The sequence below is a fragment of the Salvia splendens genome, chromosome 19, assembly GCF_004379255.2.
Source record: "Salvia splendens isolate huo1 chromosome 19, SspV2, whole genome shotgun sequence".
Lineage (NCBI taxonomy): Eukaryota > Viridiplantae > Streptophyta > Magnoliopsida > Lamiales > Lamiaceae > Salvia > Salvia splendens.
This window is the reverse complement of record NC_056050.1, coordinates 3,291,557-3,310,604: the sequence shown is the minus strand read 5'-3', so window position 1 is coordinate 3,310,604 and position 19,048 is coordinate 3,291,557. Positions and strand designations below refer to the sequence as shown.

The following is a 19,048-nucleotide window of genomic DNA, read 5'->3' as shown; positions in this document are numbered from 1 at the left end:
AGTAACTTGATAACATTTTTTCAGTAGAGCTGAGTCGGTAATTATGAGAGGATTTGTGTGTTGTTTTGATGAAGCATAGATAAATATATCGGAGTTGTTTGTTGAGCATAGGATTCCAAAAATACTTGTGAAAAAGGACTTGTCATTTTCAGTGATGTGTTTATTTTTGTGAGCACATAGGATAGGATGTTTGTTAAGCATAGGATTCCACCGAGAAATAAAGACTTATCATCTAATCATGTTTAGATTTTCATGAGCACCTGAGATTTTGTTGAGCACAGGATTCCACCACGATTCCACCACCGCTTGTAAAATAAATAAAGACTTGTCATTTTAGTGATTTATTGATTTTCATGTGTAAAACTATACTTCATCTGTTTCATTAAAAATGAAAAGTTTTCCTTTTGGGTTGTCCAATTAGAAATGAAACGTTTTCTTAAATGGAAACAATATCTTCTCTATTTTTTCATATGTTTTACTTTATTCTCTCTTCATTAACTCACAAAAACAATGCTACATAAAACCTCGTGTCGAAAAACAAATGTTTCATATTTAATGGGACGGAGGGAGTAGTTATTATTCCATTTGTCCGTCAATAATCGTGCTAATTTGTATTTTCTATGTTTATAAATAAGTGTCTCATTTGCTTTATAAAACATTATATTTCAGTTTCAAAAGCTATGAGATTAACAAGAAGTAAAAAAAAATTATCAAAAAATTATGATTTAAATGACAATTTCTCTTAAAAAATTTAACTCTCCATTATAATACTACCTAAAATAGTCAAAATTGTAAATGACGCGGGTTTTAATGCGTAATTAGTCTAATTTTAGTGGACGACCCAAAATGGTAAAATTAGTCTTTTTTTAACGGAGCTAGTACTTACATTACACTATTCAATTAATTTTTTAAAATTAATTTTAGTGTAATATTATTTTAATTGATAGATAAAATTAATTTGTAATGTAATATTATTATACTTGTAAAATTAATATTGAACAAATTATTAATAGTATATAAGTAAAATCACTACTACAAATTATAAATACTCCTACATTTGTTTTTAAACTACTATCATATTTGAAGTTAATTAATGGAATTGCCACAACATGAATAACCTATTGAAAATGTGGGAAATTGAATCAAAATCGTTGCCGATGTATTTGCACCGTAGACTTTGTTGTGTTTCCTCCTTAGCAGAGGATCCATGTCCTTTTACATATTTCTATGATTTGAGACATAAATTATTATACAACTTTCAAATTGCTAGGATGGCATATTATTTTGAGCTTAGAAAAATAATTTAGCTTGTTGGACTTATTAAACTTAGCTTAATATATAAAAAACATAATATTTCAAATTTTTTATGAAGTAAAAGGAATCACATTGGATTTATAAGAAACTTAGCTTGTATATAAAAACTATAATATTTTAAATTTGTTTATGAAGTAAAAAGAATCACATTGGACTTATAGGTTGTTTGTTAATAAATAGTTTGGCATAACAGTAGCTTGTGATTACATCTTAATGATATAGTAGTAGTAGTATGTATTTATATAGGGGATTATGATACGAGTGTTCACGTATCAATGAAGGCCGGCGGCTGTCCACCGGAGGACTCTCGCCAATTAGGGTTGACGAAAGGAAGAAATCTTGCGCAGAAAGTAAAGAAACGAGAAAAAGGAATTTTGATATTCTATATATTCTCTTCTCAATGAGCAAAATCCCTATTTATATTATCTAGGACCCTAGGTTTGGTTCGACTCGATCATTCCGGGAAAGAACCAACAAGAAAACCCGAAACGGAGCTTATAATTACGCTCGACTCTAAATATTCAAATAATAATGTTTTTAGCAAAAATAAATAACAAAAGCAATAAAAAATAAGTAGACTCAGCGAGACACAAAGTCTCCAAATCTAACGGGTGGCCTCGACTGCCGTTTGGGGCGATCTTTCCTCACATTAGCCTCCACTCGCACTTTCCGTCCTCTGTCACTGGCTACCTCAGGTTGTGGTTCCTCTGGATCAGCATGTTCCTGTTGTACCACGTCCTCGCTGGTCTCTGCTATGGCTTCGCTCGTATCAACTCCCTCCCCGATAAGAGGCTCCTTGTCCTCAAGGAGAGCAGGAAAACGGTTGCTGAGCTGGGCAAGAGGCTCCCAAGTCGCGCCCTCCACGCCTGATCCCGGCCATTCCACCAAGATCTGATCAACCGGACTACCTCCCTGAAGAGCAATGCGACGATCCAAAATTCGCAGAGGTTTCACCACCACCCTACCTTCCACAAAATCAGCAGGCAAATCTGCTATAGCAACAGATGGGGCACCCTCGATGAAAGGTTTAAGCAGGCTCACGTGGAAGACATCATGGATTCTCGCACCCTGCGGCAGCTGTAACCGATACGCAACCGGGCCAATCCTCTCCGTTATCACGAAGGGACCATAAAACCGCCTTGAGAGCTTGGCAGACAGGGGTCTTGCCACCGAATGCTGACGGTATTGTTGCAGCTTCAAAAGAACCTTGTCGCCCACCGCGAATTGCACATCTCGACGATGTCGATTAGCCGTATCGCGCATCCTTTGCTGAGCACCTTCCAGATTTCGCCGAAGGTCCACCAACAACGCTCCCCGTTGCTGGATCAAATCAGCGACTTCCGGGTCAGTCCTAGCCGCCGATGGTTGCACCGCAATGAGGGCCGGCGGTTCTCTGCCATAGAGAGCACGAAATGGGGATGTGCCCAAGCCTTCGTGATGAAAACAATTCAGTGCCAATTCCGCCCAAGGCAGAAAATTCGCCCACTTCGTCGGTCGATCAGCCGTGAAAGATCTCAAATATTGCTCCAGTCCCCGATTTCGCACCTCCGTCTGGCCATCCGTCTGGGGATGATAAGCGGTGGAAAAATGCAATGATGTACCGCTGAGCTGGAGCATATCGCGCCACACATCACTCAAGAAAATTGGGTCCCGATCCGAAACAAGAGTCTTCGGAAAACCGTGATGTTTCACCACTGTATCAATAAACAAACGAGCCACGCGCATAGCGTCGAATCGGGCAGGCAACGGCGCGAAGTGAGCATATTTGGACAGCCTGTCCACCACGACCATAATAGTGGTGTATCCCCGCGACAACGGCAAACCCACTATGAAATCCATAGAGACGTCCTCCCAAACCTGTGTCGGAATAGGCAAAGGTTGTAATAAACCGGACGGTTTTTGCGTTGAGTATTTTGTCGTTTGACAATCCACACAAGCCGCGACAAATATCTTCACATCAGATCGCATTCGTGGCCAGAAAAATTGGGTAGCTAGGCGACGTAGAGTGCGATCAAACCCCGGATGACCCGCCTGCGGAGTGCTATGGTGTTCATAAATCAACGCGTCCCGTAGAGGCGATTTCTCACTAACATAGATGCGGCGGCCACAATATATCAAGCCGTCACAAAAGGTGTAACGCGGCTCCGCCTCGCCACTCTCAATTTTACGCCTCGGCACACATAAGTCCGGCGAAGTGGCTGTCTCTTTCCTCAACAATGTCAAAATATCAGGCATAGGGTGTGCGACAGCCATCAGTAAGGCAGCATCAGCGTCAACCTCCTCATCACGCCTAGATAGAGCGTCTGCCACACGATTAGCTGCCCCAGATTTATACTCAATAGTGAATTTGTATCCCATCAGCTTCCGGACATACAATTGTTGCTCCGGCGTCTGGATTACCTGCTGCAAGAGCTCCTTCAGGCTCTTCTGGTCACTGCGAATGACAAATTCCCTACCCAAAAGGTACTGCCTCCATTTCTGAACCGCCTCCACGATAGCATAGAGCTCCTTATGGTAAGTCGAGGCACTGCGACGCCTGGGGCCTAACTTCTTACTAAAAAACGCTAGCGGGTGTCCCTCCTGCATAAGGACCGCACCAATCCCAAAGTCACAAGCATCCGTTTCCAGATAGAATGTGCTAGAAAAATCCGGCAAACGGAGGACCGGGGCTGCAGTCATTGCCTGCTTCAAGGCGTCAAAACTTGCAGAGGCTGCCTGTGACCAACAGAACGCCTCCTTCTTCAACAATTCCGTCAGAGGTGCGGCAATCATAGCGTACCGGGCAATGAATCGGCGGTAGTAACCCGTAAGGCCGAGGAATCCTCGTAGTTGCTTAACAGTCGAAGGTGTCGGCCAGGCAACCATTGCTTCGATCTTGGCCGGATCGGCTTTGAGGTGGCCCTCTGTGATTAGATGACCCAGATAATCCACTGTCGGACTACAAAACGAGCATTTAGATAACTTTACAAAAAACTGGTTGTCTGCAAGAGTAGATAGGACCTGCCGCAAGTGAGCTGCGTGCAATTCGACCGTCGGGCTGTAGACCAATATATCATCGAAAAACACGATGACTGATTTCCGCAGTAGGGGCTGAAAAATGCAATTCATCGCAGACTGAAAAGTAGACGGCGCGTTAGTCAGCCCAAATGGCATCACCAAGAATTCAAAATGCCCGTCATGTGTGCGGAACGCCGTCTTGTAAGTGTCGTCCTCATGCATCCGAATCTGATGATAACCAGAGCGGAGATCGAGTTTAGTAAAGAACCTGGCCGCCCCTAATTCATCGAACAATTCATCAGCTGTAGGGATTGGAAAATGATCGGGCACCGTTGCCTTATTGAGAGCTCTGTAATCAATACAAAAACGGAAGGTGCCGTCCTTCTTTCGGACCAATAAAACCGGTGATGAGAACGGACTGTGGCTGCGCTGAATTACCCCTTGATCCAACATCTCCTTCACCTGTTTCTCGATCTCGTTCTTCTGAAAGTAAGGGTATCTATAAGGTCGAACATTCACATGCTTTGAATGGGGCAAGAGGTGAATACGATGGTCAAACTGCCGGACAGGAGGTAAGCCCGTCGGTAGCGCAAAGACTTCAGGAAAGTCGCGCAGCGCTGCGTCAATCACGCTTGGCAGATCACCCGGAATCGCGTCTGCCTCCAACTGCAGAAGCTGCGGTGGATCTGGAGTGAGCTGGACCAATTCATACAGTTCAAACAGTGAGTCTCGAGATACCAAAGTATGTAGAGAAGCCAACGATATCTGTCGTGGTGGATGAGCAGACCCCTGTAGAGTAATTAGGTCCTTGCCGCGGTAGAACTCCATAGACTTGGCAACGAAGTCTGTTGTCACCCGCCCCAAAGATTCCAACCAGTCCATTCCCAATATAACGTCGGGACCGTGGATAGGCAAAACATGAAGGTCTATGGCGAAAGGAGTGCCCTGCACGCACAATTGTGTCCCTTTGCTCACGTGAGAACAAACAATATACTCGCCGTTTCCCACATATACGCGGAATGGACGAATTGCCGTAAGAGGGAGTCGTAGCCGCTCCGCTATTCGCGGATGAAGGAAGTCATGGGAGCTTCCCGTATCCACCAAAATCGTGACCGACTCCGAAGAAATATTTCCCGATAAAGTTAGGGACTTCCCACGCCGTTTGCCATCAATGGCGTGTAAGTGAGATAAATCAGCAGTTACCACCTCATTGTTCACCCCCGATGGGTCTGTGTCGTCTGATTCATCCTCATCATCGTCGTCATCGCCACCCATATAAGCCAAGAACCGATGCTTGCAAACATGACCGGAGATCCACTTCTCATCACAATAATAACAGAGGCCCCGGCGAGCATGGTCGGCCTTCTCTGCCCCGGATAGGCGAATAATGGGTAGCTTGGAGATGTCCGAAGTCCCTGAATTTGCAGCACGGGTGCGATACGTACCAGCCAGCGATGCCTGGCTACCGGGTTGAGTTGACGGTGTCACTGTCACAGAGCGGTTCTCGCAGGGCTGCCACGGACGTTTCTGGAAACCTGCGGATGACTGGAGGGTCTCCGAACGACACGCCGCCAAGCGAATCGCGAGCGCGAAGGCTGCTGCCAGTGATGTCGGTCTGTGGAGGAGGACTTCATCCTGAATAGGTTGCCTCAGTCCCGCCACATACAAATCGAGGAGCACATGGTCAGGAACTCCCACAACATTGTTTTGTAATTTCTCAAACGCTAATTGATAGTCATAAACCGTACCTGTCTGAGTCAATTTTTTTAGGAGACCGACGTGGCTGGTGTAGCAATTAGGATCAAATCGGCGTCGTACATCGTCGAGAAATTCATTCCATGTTGCCTGCTCGTGGCTCGCAGCATAATTCCAAATCCAATCCGCCACATTCGGTTCAAACAACATAATAACATAGTGAAGACGGTGAGAGTCCGGAGTACCTACATGGTCGAAATAAAACTGTATCCCTCGGATCCAGTTGTTGACCTCTGAACCGTCGAAACGCGGTGGTTCCATACGACCCTTCGAGAAATACTGGTCGTTCTGCAGCGTACCGAACTGAGGGCGTTGAGTAGGCGGACCCCAAGCCGATAAGGGATTAATTAGAGGAGGCCTCTGCAGCGGGTTACGGCCTTGTGATAGTAACCATTGCTGGTCCGGTTGCACGAGGTGTGGTCGGAAAGCGCTGACCGTCGTACTCCCAACCTCGGATATTCCGAAAGGGGGCAGTGAAAACGGGATAGTGCTCGCCGAAATTGTAGGCTGCGAGAACGTGGAGCCAAGGGTTTGTGGCAGCGATAAGTAGTGTGCTCCGAAACCCGGCGGCACGGAGTAGGGCATGCCCGAGGTGTGCTGGATCTGCTGGAAGGCCGTCGGTGGGGTGGAAATTGCCGGAAACTGCGTGGAGAACGTGAGACCAAAGGGCGGCGCTGGGGTAGGGCGAATCGTCGAGGAGAAGTTTGGAACCCTCAAATCTGGAGCGGTAATCGTGGATTGAAGAGAGCTCACCACCGCTGTCAACTGCGCCAACTGCGAAACTACATCAGTCATCGGTGAAATCGGATCCACCACTGTCGCCGAAGAGGGTTGTGTCAACCCTACCGATTCCGTACCCCCCATGCTTGAATCTACACCCGTCATGAGATCAAGATGAAAGCACCAGATGATACGAGTGTTCACGTATCAATGAAGGCCGGCGGCTGTCCACCGGAGGACTCTCGCCAATTAGGGTTGACGAAAGGAAGAAATCTTGCGCAGAAAGTAAAGAAACGAGAAAAAGGAATTTTGATATTCTATATATTCTCTTCTCAATGAGCAAAATCCCTATTTATATTATCTAGGACCCTAGGTTTGGTTCGACTCGATCATTCCGGGAAAGAACCAACAAGAAAACCCGAAACGGAGCTTATAATTACGCTCGACTCTAAATATTCAAATAATAATGTTTTTAGCAAAAATAAATAACAAAAGCAATAAAAAATAAGTAGACTCAGCGAGACACAAAGTCTCCAAATCTAACGGGTGGCCTCGACTGCCGTTTGGGGCGATCTTTCCTCACATTAGCCTCCACTCGCACTTTCCGTCCTCTGTCACTGGCTACCTCAGGTTGTGGTTCCTCCGGATCAGCATGTTCCTGTTGTACCACGTCCTCGCTGGTCTCTGCTATGGCTTCGCTCGTATCAGATTAGGATGCTTCAAATTTCTTCCAATCATATATCCAAATAACTAAGTCTAAAGCGTTCATGTTGGATAATAAGCACATTGTGTGTTGATATCTTCCGGAAAAATCCGCATAATAAATCATAAATTTGTTTGGAAACTTCTAGGACGCCTTCAAAGTTCGAATTGAGATTACAGGTTAAAAACTTAAAATGGACTTCAAACATTTGATGATTGGTTATATTTTTCAATTAGTTAATTCAAAAGTTTATTATAAAGTACTTGTAATTTCATATAGCAAATAGTAAAATAGTATCACATTAAGAACTTTTACTATGGATCGGCTGAGTAAAGATAGCATTTGAGAATTGAGATTGACCAGCATCTTTATTACTATAATTTTACTTCTAATTAAGTAATTAATAACACCTAAAAAATCTTTAACCAACACGTATATAGGTTGCAATTTCTCATGAATACAAATTTTTGACAAGAAATAAGAGAACAGTTAAACATATACTCTCTCTGTTCAAATATAAATGAAACGTTTTCTTTTATTGATTGTCCCATTAGAAATAAAACTGTTTCTTGAAATGAAAGCAACATTATCTCTACTTTTTTCATATCTCTTACTTTACTCTCTCTTCAGGTAGTATATTTGTGTGAAAATGAAATCTTAGAAAACTACATCAAAGGAATAAATGAGGGCATCTAAAACAAAAAATCAACGGATGAGTGAAGCAATTGAGACCTCAAATCCTTGCACAGTTGTGATGAATGATGATAGTTAATTAAATTTATTACCACCAAGTGATTTAATGCTAGCCAACCAATTGCACCAAGTCACCAACCATTGCTTCTTTCAATTCATAGATGGGAACAAGCACGAGGGGCCAAAAATATATACTGCTATGAAACATTTTCAGAACATGAAAAAAGACATTTTGTTAATATATTAAAATGAATAAATTTGAAGGTTGCATCATATTGATTCTTGAATTCCACTAGCTCATTACTCTGTCAGTTGTGTGTGAGTGTGTTTGTTGTTTACTACTGTTATAGATCTGTTAGTAAAAATTCACATATGAAGTGTGATGATCAGTTCTTGAAAGTTAGAGAAAAGATTAGTTTTTTTATGTATACTTAAATGTGTGAGTGAACTTAAATGTGTGAGTGATCATAGTTGATAAATGACAGTGTGTATAAACTGTGTATGGTGACATAGTATGTTGAGATATCACCAATTCTTTGATATATGAAATGGGGAATGTGATTTCTTAAACTACCATTTGCTAACAATGGCTGATTCATTGTTGCTCAAATACAAGTTGGAGCTTCCAATAAGCTCTAGTCCGCAAAGCCTGGGGTCATTTCTGCGTGCTCAACTACATTTTCGAAGCTATGAACTACGCATAAGGAAGAGTATTTCCTCAGGCCAATCCGTCAGTTGATCTAGTAGACCTACACCGGTCTCTGCTGTAAGCTCAGACCGTGCACATTCCATAACACTGGTCATGTGGTCGACTTTCGTCCCAAACACTGTCTTGTCGGGCTGCATTGCCGCGTCTATGGCTAGTATGTGAATAGTTGTAAAGGATATGAAAGTCTTCTAAGAAGCTTGTTACTTTAAGGAGCAGATGGGGAAACTGTCGAAGAAATTTTCGAATGTAAAGCATATATGATAAATGAAATGTAATGTGAGAAGAATATAATGTATATAAGATATTTACACAATTAGGCATTCAACTTAGATGTGAACGATATTACAAACTAAATTACTACTACAAAATTTGCCAGCTCCCCTATTCTTTCATAGAAATCATAGATATTATGTAATAGTTTGGGTAAAGGCGTTCTTGCATTTCTTGCCAATCTTTGAGCAGGTTTCGATTTCAATCCAACACCTTGTCACAACTCCAACTTGCGACAGCAGCGACACAAATATTGTTGTCTGTCAAAACCTTGAGGTCAGGTCCCCACCGGCTTCATCTCTCACGCTTGAACTAGTTTCGCCAATGTTACCATATCTAAGATCTTGACGTCCAGTGTGTCGTCAACTTTCACAATTCCATCAGTTCCATCAATGCCAATAAGCTTCCCAGTGGCCCCACGGTGTGCACCTCCCATGATCTTAATCTTGTCCATCTTCCTTGGTGGCACTACCTCAATTTCGTTGGGAAGGGCAGTCACCATGTCACCACTACCGCTTGATCCAAGAGCTATCTTAGACGAGCCATCCTAGAAAATTAGAAAAGTAGTACCTTAAGTAACAGCAGAAGAACAAACAAGCCACCAAATGAATATTCACTAATGACCAAGGTTCCCTGATGTACCACCGGGGTGTCAACTAGTATCATTTATTTCGGAGAACAAAATTTAAGAATGCCATAACTGATGCAAGCTAGCTAATGAAAGAATAGATACCAGGAGCACTTCTCTTATAACTCCTGGAGTAGTGTCATCACCAGGCCTACGAACGTTGACCAAAATATCAGGCAGGAACCAAGGCCATTCATTGTCTGCACCTGCAATAGAGCAGTTCCATATATTGTGACAAGATCACAAGATAAAACACAATTGCAAAAACCAAACAAAATAAGCGCCAAAAAAATGATTATGCATAAGAGAGAAGTATAACACAGACCTACAACAGGTGACATCGTATCCAGGCCACCACTTCCAGGTGTCATCGGTTGCCCACCAGGTGTCCCTGGTAAATATGCAGAACTTGGTGTCATCGGAGGTTGCCCACCAGGAGTAGAGGGCAAGTATGGACTTGGAGCATTTGCTGAAAAAATAACACAATTTCAAGTCAAATCAGAGTCTTGCAATTGTGTAGGAGTGTAATATGATGAGAGTAATATTGAATTACCATAAGCAGAGCCGCTATCTCTCGGTGTGCCTGCCTCATTGTAATTGTTACTTGGGGTATTTGTCCAACCAGAACCAGGTGTAGGTGCTTCATATGCTCGTGAAGGAGGACTTCCTGGCTGATAATATTAAAGAAATTATTATGTCAAGAGATGTGCACTGGAGAGAACATTAAAATGCACCAAGATACCTGATATTGTGGACTTGTGCCCCAAGAACCAGGATTTCCATCTTCCCAGTTGTCCCTGATATTTCATCATTCGAGTTCCATTAACATCCAATTGAGGGCAAGGATGATTCAAATTACTAAGCAAGTAGACTGAAACTATGAAAATTTTAATTTCCTTGAAAGCCCACAGCTTTTAATCAAGGTCTACACAGGTTATAGCATACCTAACATACAGCTTCATATTTGTTTACCAATTATAAAAGTTTAGACAGGCTACAGAATAGCCAACATAGATTTAGATTCCCAATAACATTCATTACTTATAACATACATCCTCATGAGAGATAAAACAGTTATTTCTTGATGGGAGCAATAAAATTAGATGCATTCCAAACTTCACACATGTATACTTTGATAGAGATGCATTTTCTTTCAGGAAAGAATACCTTGGTGGACTCATCGGTGTATATGGATTCCATGCTCGGTCACGCATAGGTGTCCTCATACCGTCATGGTAAGGAGTTACTGCACGAGAATTATGGAGAAAGGACATCAGCTGATAACCACACAAAAATGCAATTATGACCAAGAAAATGACCTATGATAAAACATACCTCCGGAGTCCCTCATGGGAGTCATATACGGATGCAGAGGAGTACGAGAAGGATGCATCGGGGTCTCACTTCCCATACCATATCTGGAGGTTTCCCTGGAGAAGAGATCAAACAAGAGCTTAAAATCTAAGGACCTAAAAAATTTAAAGACCTACAAAATTTCAAAGTGATCTCTCTTACTTGGATGGCGTAACATTGACATTATCTGAAATTTGACTACGATCAACTGCAAAAGGCAAGATCATCATTAAACACTGTGATGCAAATGAAAAAGAAAAAAGCTAAGGGAAACCATTTCTCAGCAGGGTAACTTGCCTGCAACAACCTTCATCTGCGATTCCAATTCAATCCGAACTGTGGAACCTTTGACATCTTTAACACGCCCCTTGCAACCTTTGTAATGGCCAAGACGAATTTTCACTGTGGCTCCGATTAAAGCATCATGACCTCTTCCACCACCTCTTCCTCCAACTGCTTGGTCAAAATTTTCAACTCATGAGAAGTGCACAATAAACTTTACACGGAACACATGAAAAATGTGATATGGAGACAACCACATTAGTTGTATGAGCTTTAATAAATCTGATGGTCTATAAATTTATGCAAATACTATTACTTACAATTGTTACGGCCACCATGACCACCTCTAGGTGTTCTCATGGGAGAGGGGGGAACAAGTGGTGGGGTTCTCAGATGGGAAAATCTTGATGTCAAGGAATTACCCTGCATAAAAGGCATTGTCAATAGATGCAACCAAGCAAATGACCAAATAGCATGTCAAATGGGAGCTTGAGAAAACTGTTAAGATTCATACATTCCTATCACCATTCGCCCGTGATCCACCAACCATCATACAAGACTCAGATTTTACGCAAATAAAGCCAGCATGCTCAAGGTGATGCCGATCATATATAAACAAAACTCCTTTGTAGATATGTTCAACTGGACCTTGTTTCCCCTGGAATGTGGCAAAATAATTAAGGAGTAAGCAACTGGATAAAAGGAACCAGGAAACAATATTACAATAGTTTCGCAAACTGCACACAGAATCAAGCATCCTCAAGTAACAGCAAATAAAGTTGTAGACGCACCCTACACGGACCATCAAGAATTTTAACAATGTCTTTCGCAGACAATGTATTCTTGTACCGATCTTTAGCAAAAATCTTCTTGTCAACCTTGTATTTAATCTCTCTTAACCTCACAAGAGCAACATCAGGTCTCTCTGGAACACCCTTAAGAACCTGAATTGCAGCCAAACAAGTTAAGAACAACAAACCAATAGTTTTCAACTATCACTAAGTTCTTGTTTTGGGACACTCGCCTGTAAAGCTTCACTCTCAACTCGTATAATCACACCAAAACTATTATCACTGCACAAAATTATTCCCAATCAGCAAAACCTAGAAGGGGAAAATAAAAAATTGAAACTGTGACAAAATAAAAACAACAAAACTTACTCGAGCAGCACAAGGTCATGAAGCTCGTAATCACCAATCCTAGTTACGCCGGACGTTACTTCAGAGCTCTCCACAACATTGTCCGCAAAGACACGGATCTAGAGAAAAACAAATAGGAATTACATTACCACATGCTCAAATAAAAATAAGTAGCACTCCATTCGTCCCACCTCAAGTGATTCGTATTCCTTTTTGGGCCATCCCAAAATAAAATGATGCAGTTCCTTTTTTGGCAAAAATTAACACTCTTTTATCTCTACTTTTGTCCTCTCTCCTACTTTATTCTCTCTTTATTTAACAACTAAGCAACACTTTTTAAATCCAGTGCCCAAAAGGAGCGGCTCACTTGTGGCGGACGGAGGGAGTATATAATAGAAAAGATAGTGGCGTACAAGTTCCTTAGTTGTGTCTGAGACCAAGTTCACCACATGGCCTTCAACTGAAACCACCATACCAGTTGCACCCTCTGTAGCACCAGACACAACCTTTACATGATTCCCAGGTTCAAAGTACTTGCAAAGCTCTTTGTCGCTAATAGCAAGAGTTTTCTGAAATCAACAGGTCAAACACAGTAAAACTCTTTGCACTAATTGCCATGATTTGATAAGGGGTTTGAGATATTACATGGAAAAAAAGTATATCAAATTTACTTACTGGAAGGCCCTTTTCATTTGGTTTAATATGCACAGTATCTTCCTCAACTTTCTCCACCCATCCTTTCAGATTTCTAAGATCTCCCTTGACAACTATAACCCTATCACCCTTCATAAAATGACCTTTCTTTCTGTTTGCAAAGAGTGTGGACAAACCTGACATGTCCCCATCCCCAGTTTCACCGGGTTGCCTAAATTTTTCAAGTTCATCAAAGGTTGGTTGCACATTCTGAGTGCTGAGTGATTTTAACGAGACATTTTTATACAAGAAACCATCCTTGAACAGCATCCCTTCAATTTTTTCAAAATAATCACCAGTAGCTGGATCTCGTCTACGTTCCACTCGTATATGCAGCTCTCTGGAATTAAGAATTTAAATGATATTACAAAAGTGTCAATAGAATTGGGGGTGAGATAAATGAAAGAAAAGAACTTAGCAACTATACCTAGCTTCATCAATGTTCATAAACCGTGCAGGGGGAGTAAATGCCTTCTTCTTGGGGACTTCCCTCCCTTCCTGAAATCATGCTGACGCCTTGTTACCAAAAAGTCATTCATAAAACTTATATGTTAACTCTTCTCCGGATATACATATTTAAATTGATAGTATTAATATCATCAATATGTGCAATAATTTTGAGTGGCAAAGAGGACAAAAATACTGCTCTCGAATATTCGTCAAAAAAACAAGGAAATAATGTAATTAACATGGAAGAATAGAATAAAGGAGAGCCTTCATTTTAGCCCAGTCAGCCTTGGGCATAATGAAACCCAACAAGAAATTACAAACACATACCAATTTGTTAGACAAGGCCTGCAAATCAATTCTAGGAATTACTTTCACAGTCGCTCTCAGCCGCACATTGTCCACATCAACAACCTTGCATTTCAGAAAGCAAGGTCTCACATATATTCCAACAAACCAAAGAAAAATGACATAAAAGAAACAAAGGTTTCAACAACGATATATACCTTTGCAAGATCCCCTTTATATGTACCAATCTTCATTCTGACCCAGGTATCCCTAGAAATGTCAATTGCTTTGCTTTCCACCGATAGAACATCAGTCATCTCCTTGATTGGGACTAGCATTATTTTACCGGTAAATATATTACGCATACCCTTAATAGCCTACAGTGGACCACGCAAAAAAAACTTGTTTATCACCCGAACTACACCGCAACTCGAATAATTTATGATCACAAACTCAAGACTTGTACAGCTACAACAGAAATATAAAGGATTTCAACTGAATACTGATATACCTCCTTCACATGTGCCTCTTTATCTGCCTCTATGTATATATAATTTTTTAGATGATCAAGTGCTACAGCAGATTTTATTTGCAATTCAGATCCTCTATCAATGCACTTCTGCATAAGGCAAACAGCCACCTCTCTTTCACGACCAATCTGCAGAGCACAATAGGTGAATTAAATTAGACAATAGGGAACTCAGATTGCTTTTTATTAACTCTTTTAAGCTATTTCCAGTTATAATGGAGCCTCCCAATATCATACCGCACATTTCACCATCCATAATTTGGGATCCCTAATAGAAGGCAGTAGAGCTTGCTGTTCTACATCTGTTGCCTCCTCGTCATATTCAACATTAAGGCTCCTTGCATATCTTTCCTGAATTCTTCTCTCAATCTCCTCAACATCCTCTTGCTCATCCTCACGTGGAAGCAGCGGACGGCGATGGATTCGTCTTTCATCCTCATCAGGTATATCAGCTCCCGGATCAATGAAATCTGTATATCAAGGCAGACACAAAAACATAAAAATTAGTAAGTATGACAATAGCGCCAACAAGTAAAATTTAAGCAAAAATGATAAGATTTCAAATAAACTAGTAAGAAGTGATACAGATCCTAAAGATTAATTAAGACACAAGACATCTTTTTGAGAGTTCCAGTTCCAAGGCATATTTACAATTAGTGATCTCAACATCGATTGTGAGGACGGCTGCTCAGAGGAGCAAAGCACAGAGAAAGTTCATAAAATTACGCCCAAGGATGCCAAATAATGGAATTACATATACCAGTATAAGTTCATACAATTACGCCCAAGGATGCCAAAAAAAAAGATCCCTACTTCACAAAGTTCACTCCTGCTCTTGCCAAGCTTCATCATACCACCTCTCCATAATTTTCCAATTTCCAACCACAATTGGGAAATTAACTAAATACCAAAATCGAAATCAACAATGAACTCAATTCACAAGCAAGAAAATAAATGAATAATCATACTAACCGTCATCCCCTTCCTCTTCCTCCTCTTCCTCATCGGAATCAACCTGCGCTTCCAAATCAAAAAAATTGGAGGCTCCCCCCTTATGGCGCTTCCCTCCTCCTCCTCCTCCTCCTCCTCTTCTTCTGCCGCCGCCTCCTCCACCGCCATAATCCTCATCGTCATCGTCGTCCTCTTCCTCGTCGTCTTCCTCCGCATCGTCGTCGATGAAATCCGATGCATTCCGCTTCCTTTTGACCTTCCCTCCATCGCTGTATCCGTCGGCCTCGTCATCCTCTTCATCAACGCCGTCGAACTCGTCGTCGTCATCGGCGTCGTCCTCGTAATCATCTCTGCGGCGAGGCATCGCTATCGGCAATTAAAATTCTTCGCGAGTGAGGATTGAAAGCTTGTGATTTGATGGAATGTGATTTGTGGAGAGTGTGAGTGTGAGGTATTTGAGTTCTTGGGTGTGTGGGAGAGAAAAAAAAAATGCCCTAGAACCAGGCGCGGTCTAATAATCATATTTTATTCTGTTTTATTTATATTATTTGCATATATTAATTTATTTTTAAATTAATTTATATTTTGAAAAAATTAAGTAATATCTATATGGCATAAAAATAACAATGTTTATACAACAATAATTTAGTTTTATACAAAATAATAACAAATTGAATAAATTCACAAATAATACAACTCAGTCACTATCATTATTTGGTAATAATCCTAAAATTAAATAAAGTATGTATATCAATTATTAAAAGTTTAAAATTATTATAAAAATAAAACATCATTAATAGAATAAAGCGTTCAATTATTAAAAGTTTAAAATTATTATAAAAATAAAACATCATTAATAGAATAAAGCGTTCTTGATTCTGTTTTCTGTTCTACAGCTCTCAGATTCTATGTACCGTCGGATGTCTTGATTTTCAAGATTTTTTTCCTTTGTTTTCCACCTCAAAACTCTCTTTCTCAGTTAAACAATTTTCTCCTATAGAATCTCCACTTCGTCTTCTTTTTTTACTACAAAGTGATAGTAACACCTATTCACAAATAGGATAGGAAAGTAGGCTTCCTTCTTTACTTCCATATCTACATGACAATTCTTCCATACAAAAATATCCCACTCAAGTATTGAAAATACATACTCCATTAATGATCAAATATTATTTTTTTGTGTACCGTGTAACGTGAGTGAAAATACATATATATATAAATAATAAATTGTACATTATGCATGATTTAGAGTTAGGATGTCACTATTTTCAGCCCCACTTATAAAATATTGAGACAAAATTTTCGAACCATACATAAATGGTACTTTAACTATTACTATAATAGTGAAAAATGAACAATGAAATGAAAATTACCATGAATGAAATTAAGACAAATCGAACTATAAGTCAAGTCGAGAAAAACCCTCTATCAGCAAGAAAAATTATGTCACATCTAGTGCTCTCTGATTGATGTATTGTTCACAGATATAAAACGACTTCCTAGTCTGTTGAAGCATTTCAAACCCACTAGGCACCGACAAACTTAATAAAGCTCCAAAAATTGAGTATGTTTTTGTTGATGTGTAATTCATCTACAACTCTATATCTTTTATAGCTATAAAACAAAGACATGGGAGGTCATAAAATTAATACACCGTGAACCACAAAATTATGGTAATGGAATGGGAGTTACAAAAGAGGTGAAGAGGCAAAGACTCCCCATGACCCACTCACATCCCACGTTTAATTTTTTTGTCTTAATTTCTTTGCACGCTTTTGTTAGATGCAATTTACCCAACAATATTCATGAAATTCAAGAAAGTTTATAAAGGAACACTTCACACATATGTCAAATTAAATTAATCAAAGCCATATTTTTTTTCATTAATATTACAAAAACTTCGTAATGGCAATCTTGTGAATATTCCTAAAACTCCCCTTTTATATAGATCGTATAGATTTAGTCTTTGAAATTAATTCAATACATACAGAATAATCAAGTTTTAAAAGTTATAAGCATGAACAAAAATTTATAGTCCAAATTACAACTTCATAGATGCATAACAATATAAACTTTTTTTAAGCCCAACTCCATATGGGCTTCATTACTCTTTTACTATTAGATTACAATGTGCTATGCATTATTGTCGTCCAACACTCTCAACAAATATCTCAATTAAATGCACTACAAGTTCGTCTAATATGCCCATTTGATCCCAACTTCACACCAATCCGACCCATTATCACCATCGCCCTAGCAAAATCTTGTGCAAATTGCGAGCCTCCGGCATAGAAATCCACCACCTGCTTGGTCAAACGATCATCGTATAATCTAGCATCTGATGCTCCTTCTTGATATTCCGCATAATTTGATCGTCGAATTTGTCCTTAGTCACTGGATCCATAGGGATTCTAGCATTAATATCTCCATTCTTCGGGCACATCCGTCTCAACTCCGGTAAAAATCTAGGACTGATCCGAGGATCCGAATCATTTGTCCCATTAAACTCATATAGTCTCTTCGGCATAAAGAAACATGCAGTCGTCCCAATCGTATGTGCTCCTATAATGCATAAGTGCATATTAATTAGTGCATATGTAGATCTAAATCCTGACAAAATAATTAGTATGAGAACTATACCGCTGAGTAAGACAAGTTCTTGATTCGAAAGACCCTTATTTTTGAACTTAGACTTCAGAGTCTCAATTGAGTCATTAACATCAGGCATGTCACTAGCAAGCTCTAGGGATGAAACTCTTCCATCTCTTCTCCCAGATTCAGCTGCATATTTTGGCCCTCCAGCCTATGAATAAAATAACGTCATAAAATTATACTCTAATTTCATTAAATAATTACGTATATCCGTGAAAAGCAATGTATAAAACCATAAATATGCATGACACAAGTCAAAAAAATGATATCACCATAAATTTCAAGTTGTCTCCTCACACACACTATTAATACGCCTCTAAATATAAAAGATTAATTATGCATAAATATCACCTCTCTTTGAGTACTTACCAAAGCCACAGCATCTCTAGCGGCCATGGCGACAATGTCGGCGCACGACACAACTCCGGGGCACTGAGTTTCAATCTTCTGTTTCGCTTTCTCAATCTGTTCAAAACCTCTGACGCCTTCATGTCCAAACGCTCTCCTCTCCGAGTCAGCTCCGTCCTCAATTAGGATTGAACCATCACAACCCTTATCACATGCAACTTTTTCTTAAATTTGTTGAAAACATTGAAAATTATAATATCATGAATTTGAGATAAGAAGTAAAATTGAGAGCTCTACCAAAAATGAACTTATACATGCAAAAAGTGAAATCACGAAAACGGACCTCAACAAAGCAGTCGTGGAAATGGAGTCGTAGAAGAGCAGGGGGCATTGTTGGATCCTCGAGAGTAGCTTCACTCACAACAGATTTGACGATGGACTCCGCATCAGGGCATGTTTGGGAGTAGAATCCGATTTCAAGCTGCCCTTGTGAGATATTCATGAATAACAAAAGGAACACAAGAAACAACAAACACAAATTCTGTGTATTCATTTAGTATACTTTTTCCAAAAATAA

At 40.3% G+C, this 19,048-nt stretch overlaps 2 protein-coding genes and 1 pseudogene across 2 annotated transcripts; all 3 read right to left on the bottom strand.

Moving 5' to 3' along the window:
• Nucleotides 1-1,673: 1,673 nt before the first annotated feature.
• LOC121779504 lies at nucleotides 1,674-7,604 on the bottom strand. Its single transcript, XM_042176840.1, has one exon. It carries the CDS (start codon nucleotides 6,949-6,951, stop codon nucleotides 1,894-1,896), a length of 5,058 nt encoding a protein of 1,685 aa, XP_042032774.1. The 5' UTR covers nucleotides 6,952-7,604; the 3' UTR covers nucleotides 1,674-1,893.
• Nucleotides 7,605-9,128: 1,524 nt separating this feature from the next.
• Nucleotides 9,129-15,965, bottom strand: LOC121780059 (putative transcription elongation factor SPT5 homolog 1). The gene is made up of 22 exons (XM_042177585.1): nucleotides 15,493-15,965; nucleotides 14,758-14,990; nucleotides 14,503-14,649; nucleotides 14,210-14,368; nucleotides 14,034-14,117; nucleotides 13,684-13,754; nucleotides 13,239-13,596; nucleotides 12,977-13,132; nucleotides 12,585-12,682; nucleotides 12,449-12,497; nucleotides 12,216-12,368; nucleotides 11,939-12,082; nucleotides 11,745-11,847; nucleotides 11,440-11,595; nucleotides 11,305-11,350; nucleotides 11,125-11,219; nucleotides 10,957-11,035; nucleotides 10,532-10,586; nucleotides 10,343-10,460; nucleotides 10,115-10,258; nucleotides 9,895-9,995; nucleotides 9,129-9,708 (listed from the first exon to the last, which is right to left on the bottom strand). Exons 1-22 carry the CDS (start codon nucleotides 15,833-15,835, stop codon nucleotides 9,463-9,465), a joined length of 3,138 nt encoding a protein of 1,045 aa, XP_042033519.1. The 5' UTR covers nucleotides 15,836-15,965; the 3' UTR covers nucleotides 9,129-9,462.
• A 1,562-nt stretch (nucleotides 15,966-17,527) lies between these two features.
• On the bottom strand, nucleotides 17,528-19,048 carry LOC121779419 (annotated as a pseudogene).

Excerpts from the sequence above, each read along its gene's own strand:
- LOC121779504 (XM_042176840.1), bottom strand. The coding sequence starts at position 6,951 with ATGACGGGTGTAGATTCAAGCATGGGGGGTACGGAATCGGTAGGGTTG.
- LOC121780059 (XM_042177585.1), bottom strand. The coding sequence starts at position 15,835 with ATGCCTCGCCGCAGAGATGATTACGAGGACGACGCCGATGACGACGAC. Across the intron at positions 12,083-12,215 it reads TTCTTGATGGTCCGTGTAGG|GGGAAACAAGGTCCAGTTGA; the intron begins GTGCGTCTACAA and ends GCCACATTCCAG. Across the intron at positions 10,259-10,342 it reads AGATAGCGGCTCTGCTTATG|CAAATGCTCCAAGTCCATAC; the intron begins GTAATTCAATAT and ends TTATTTTTTCAG.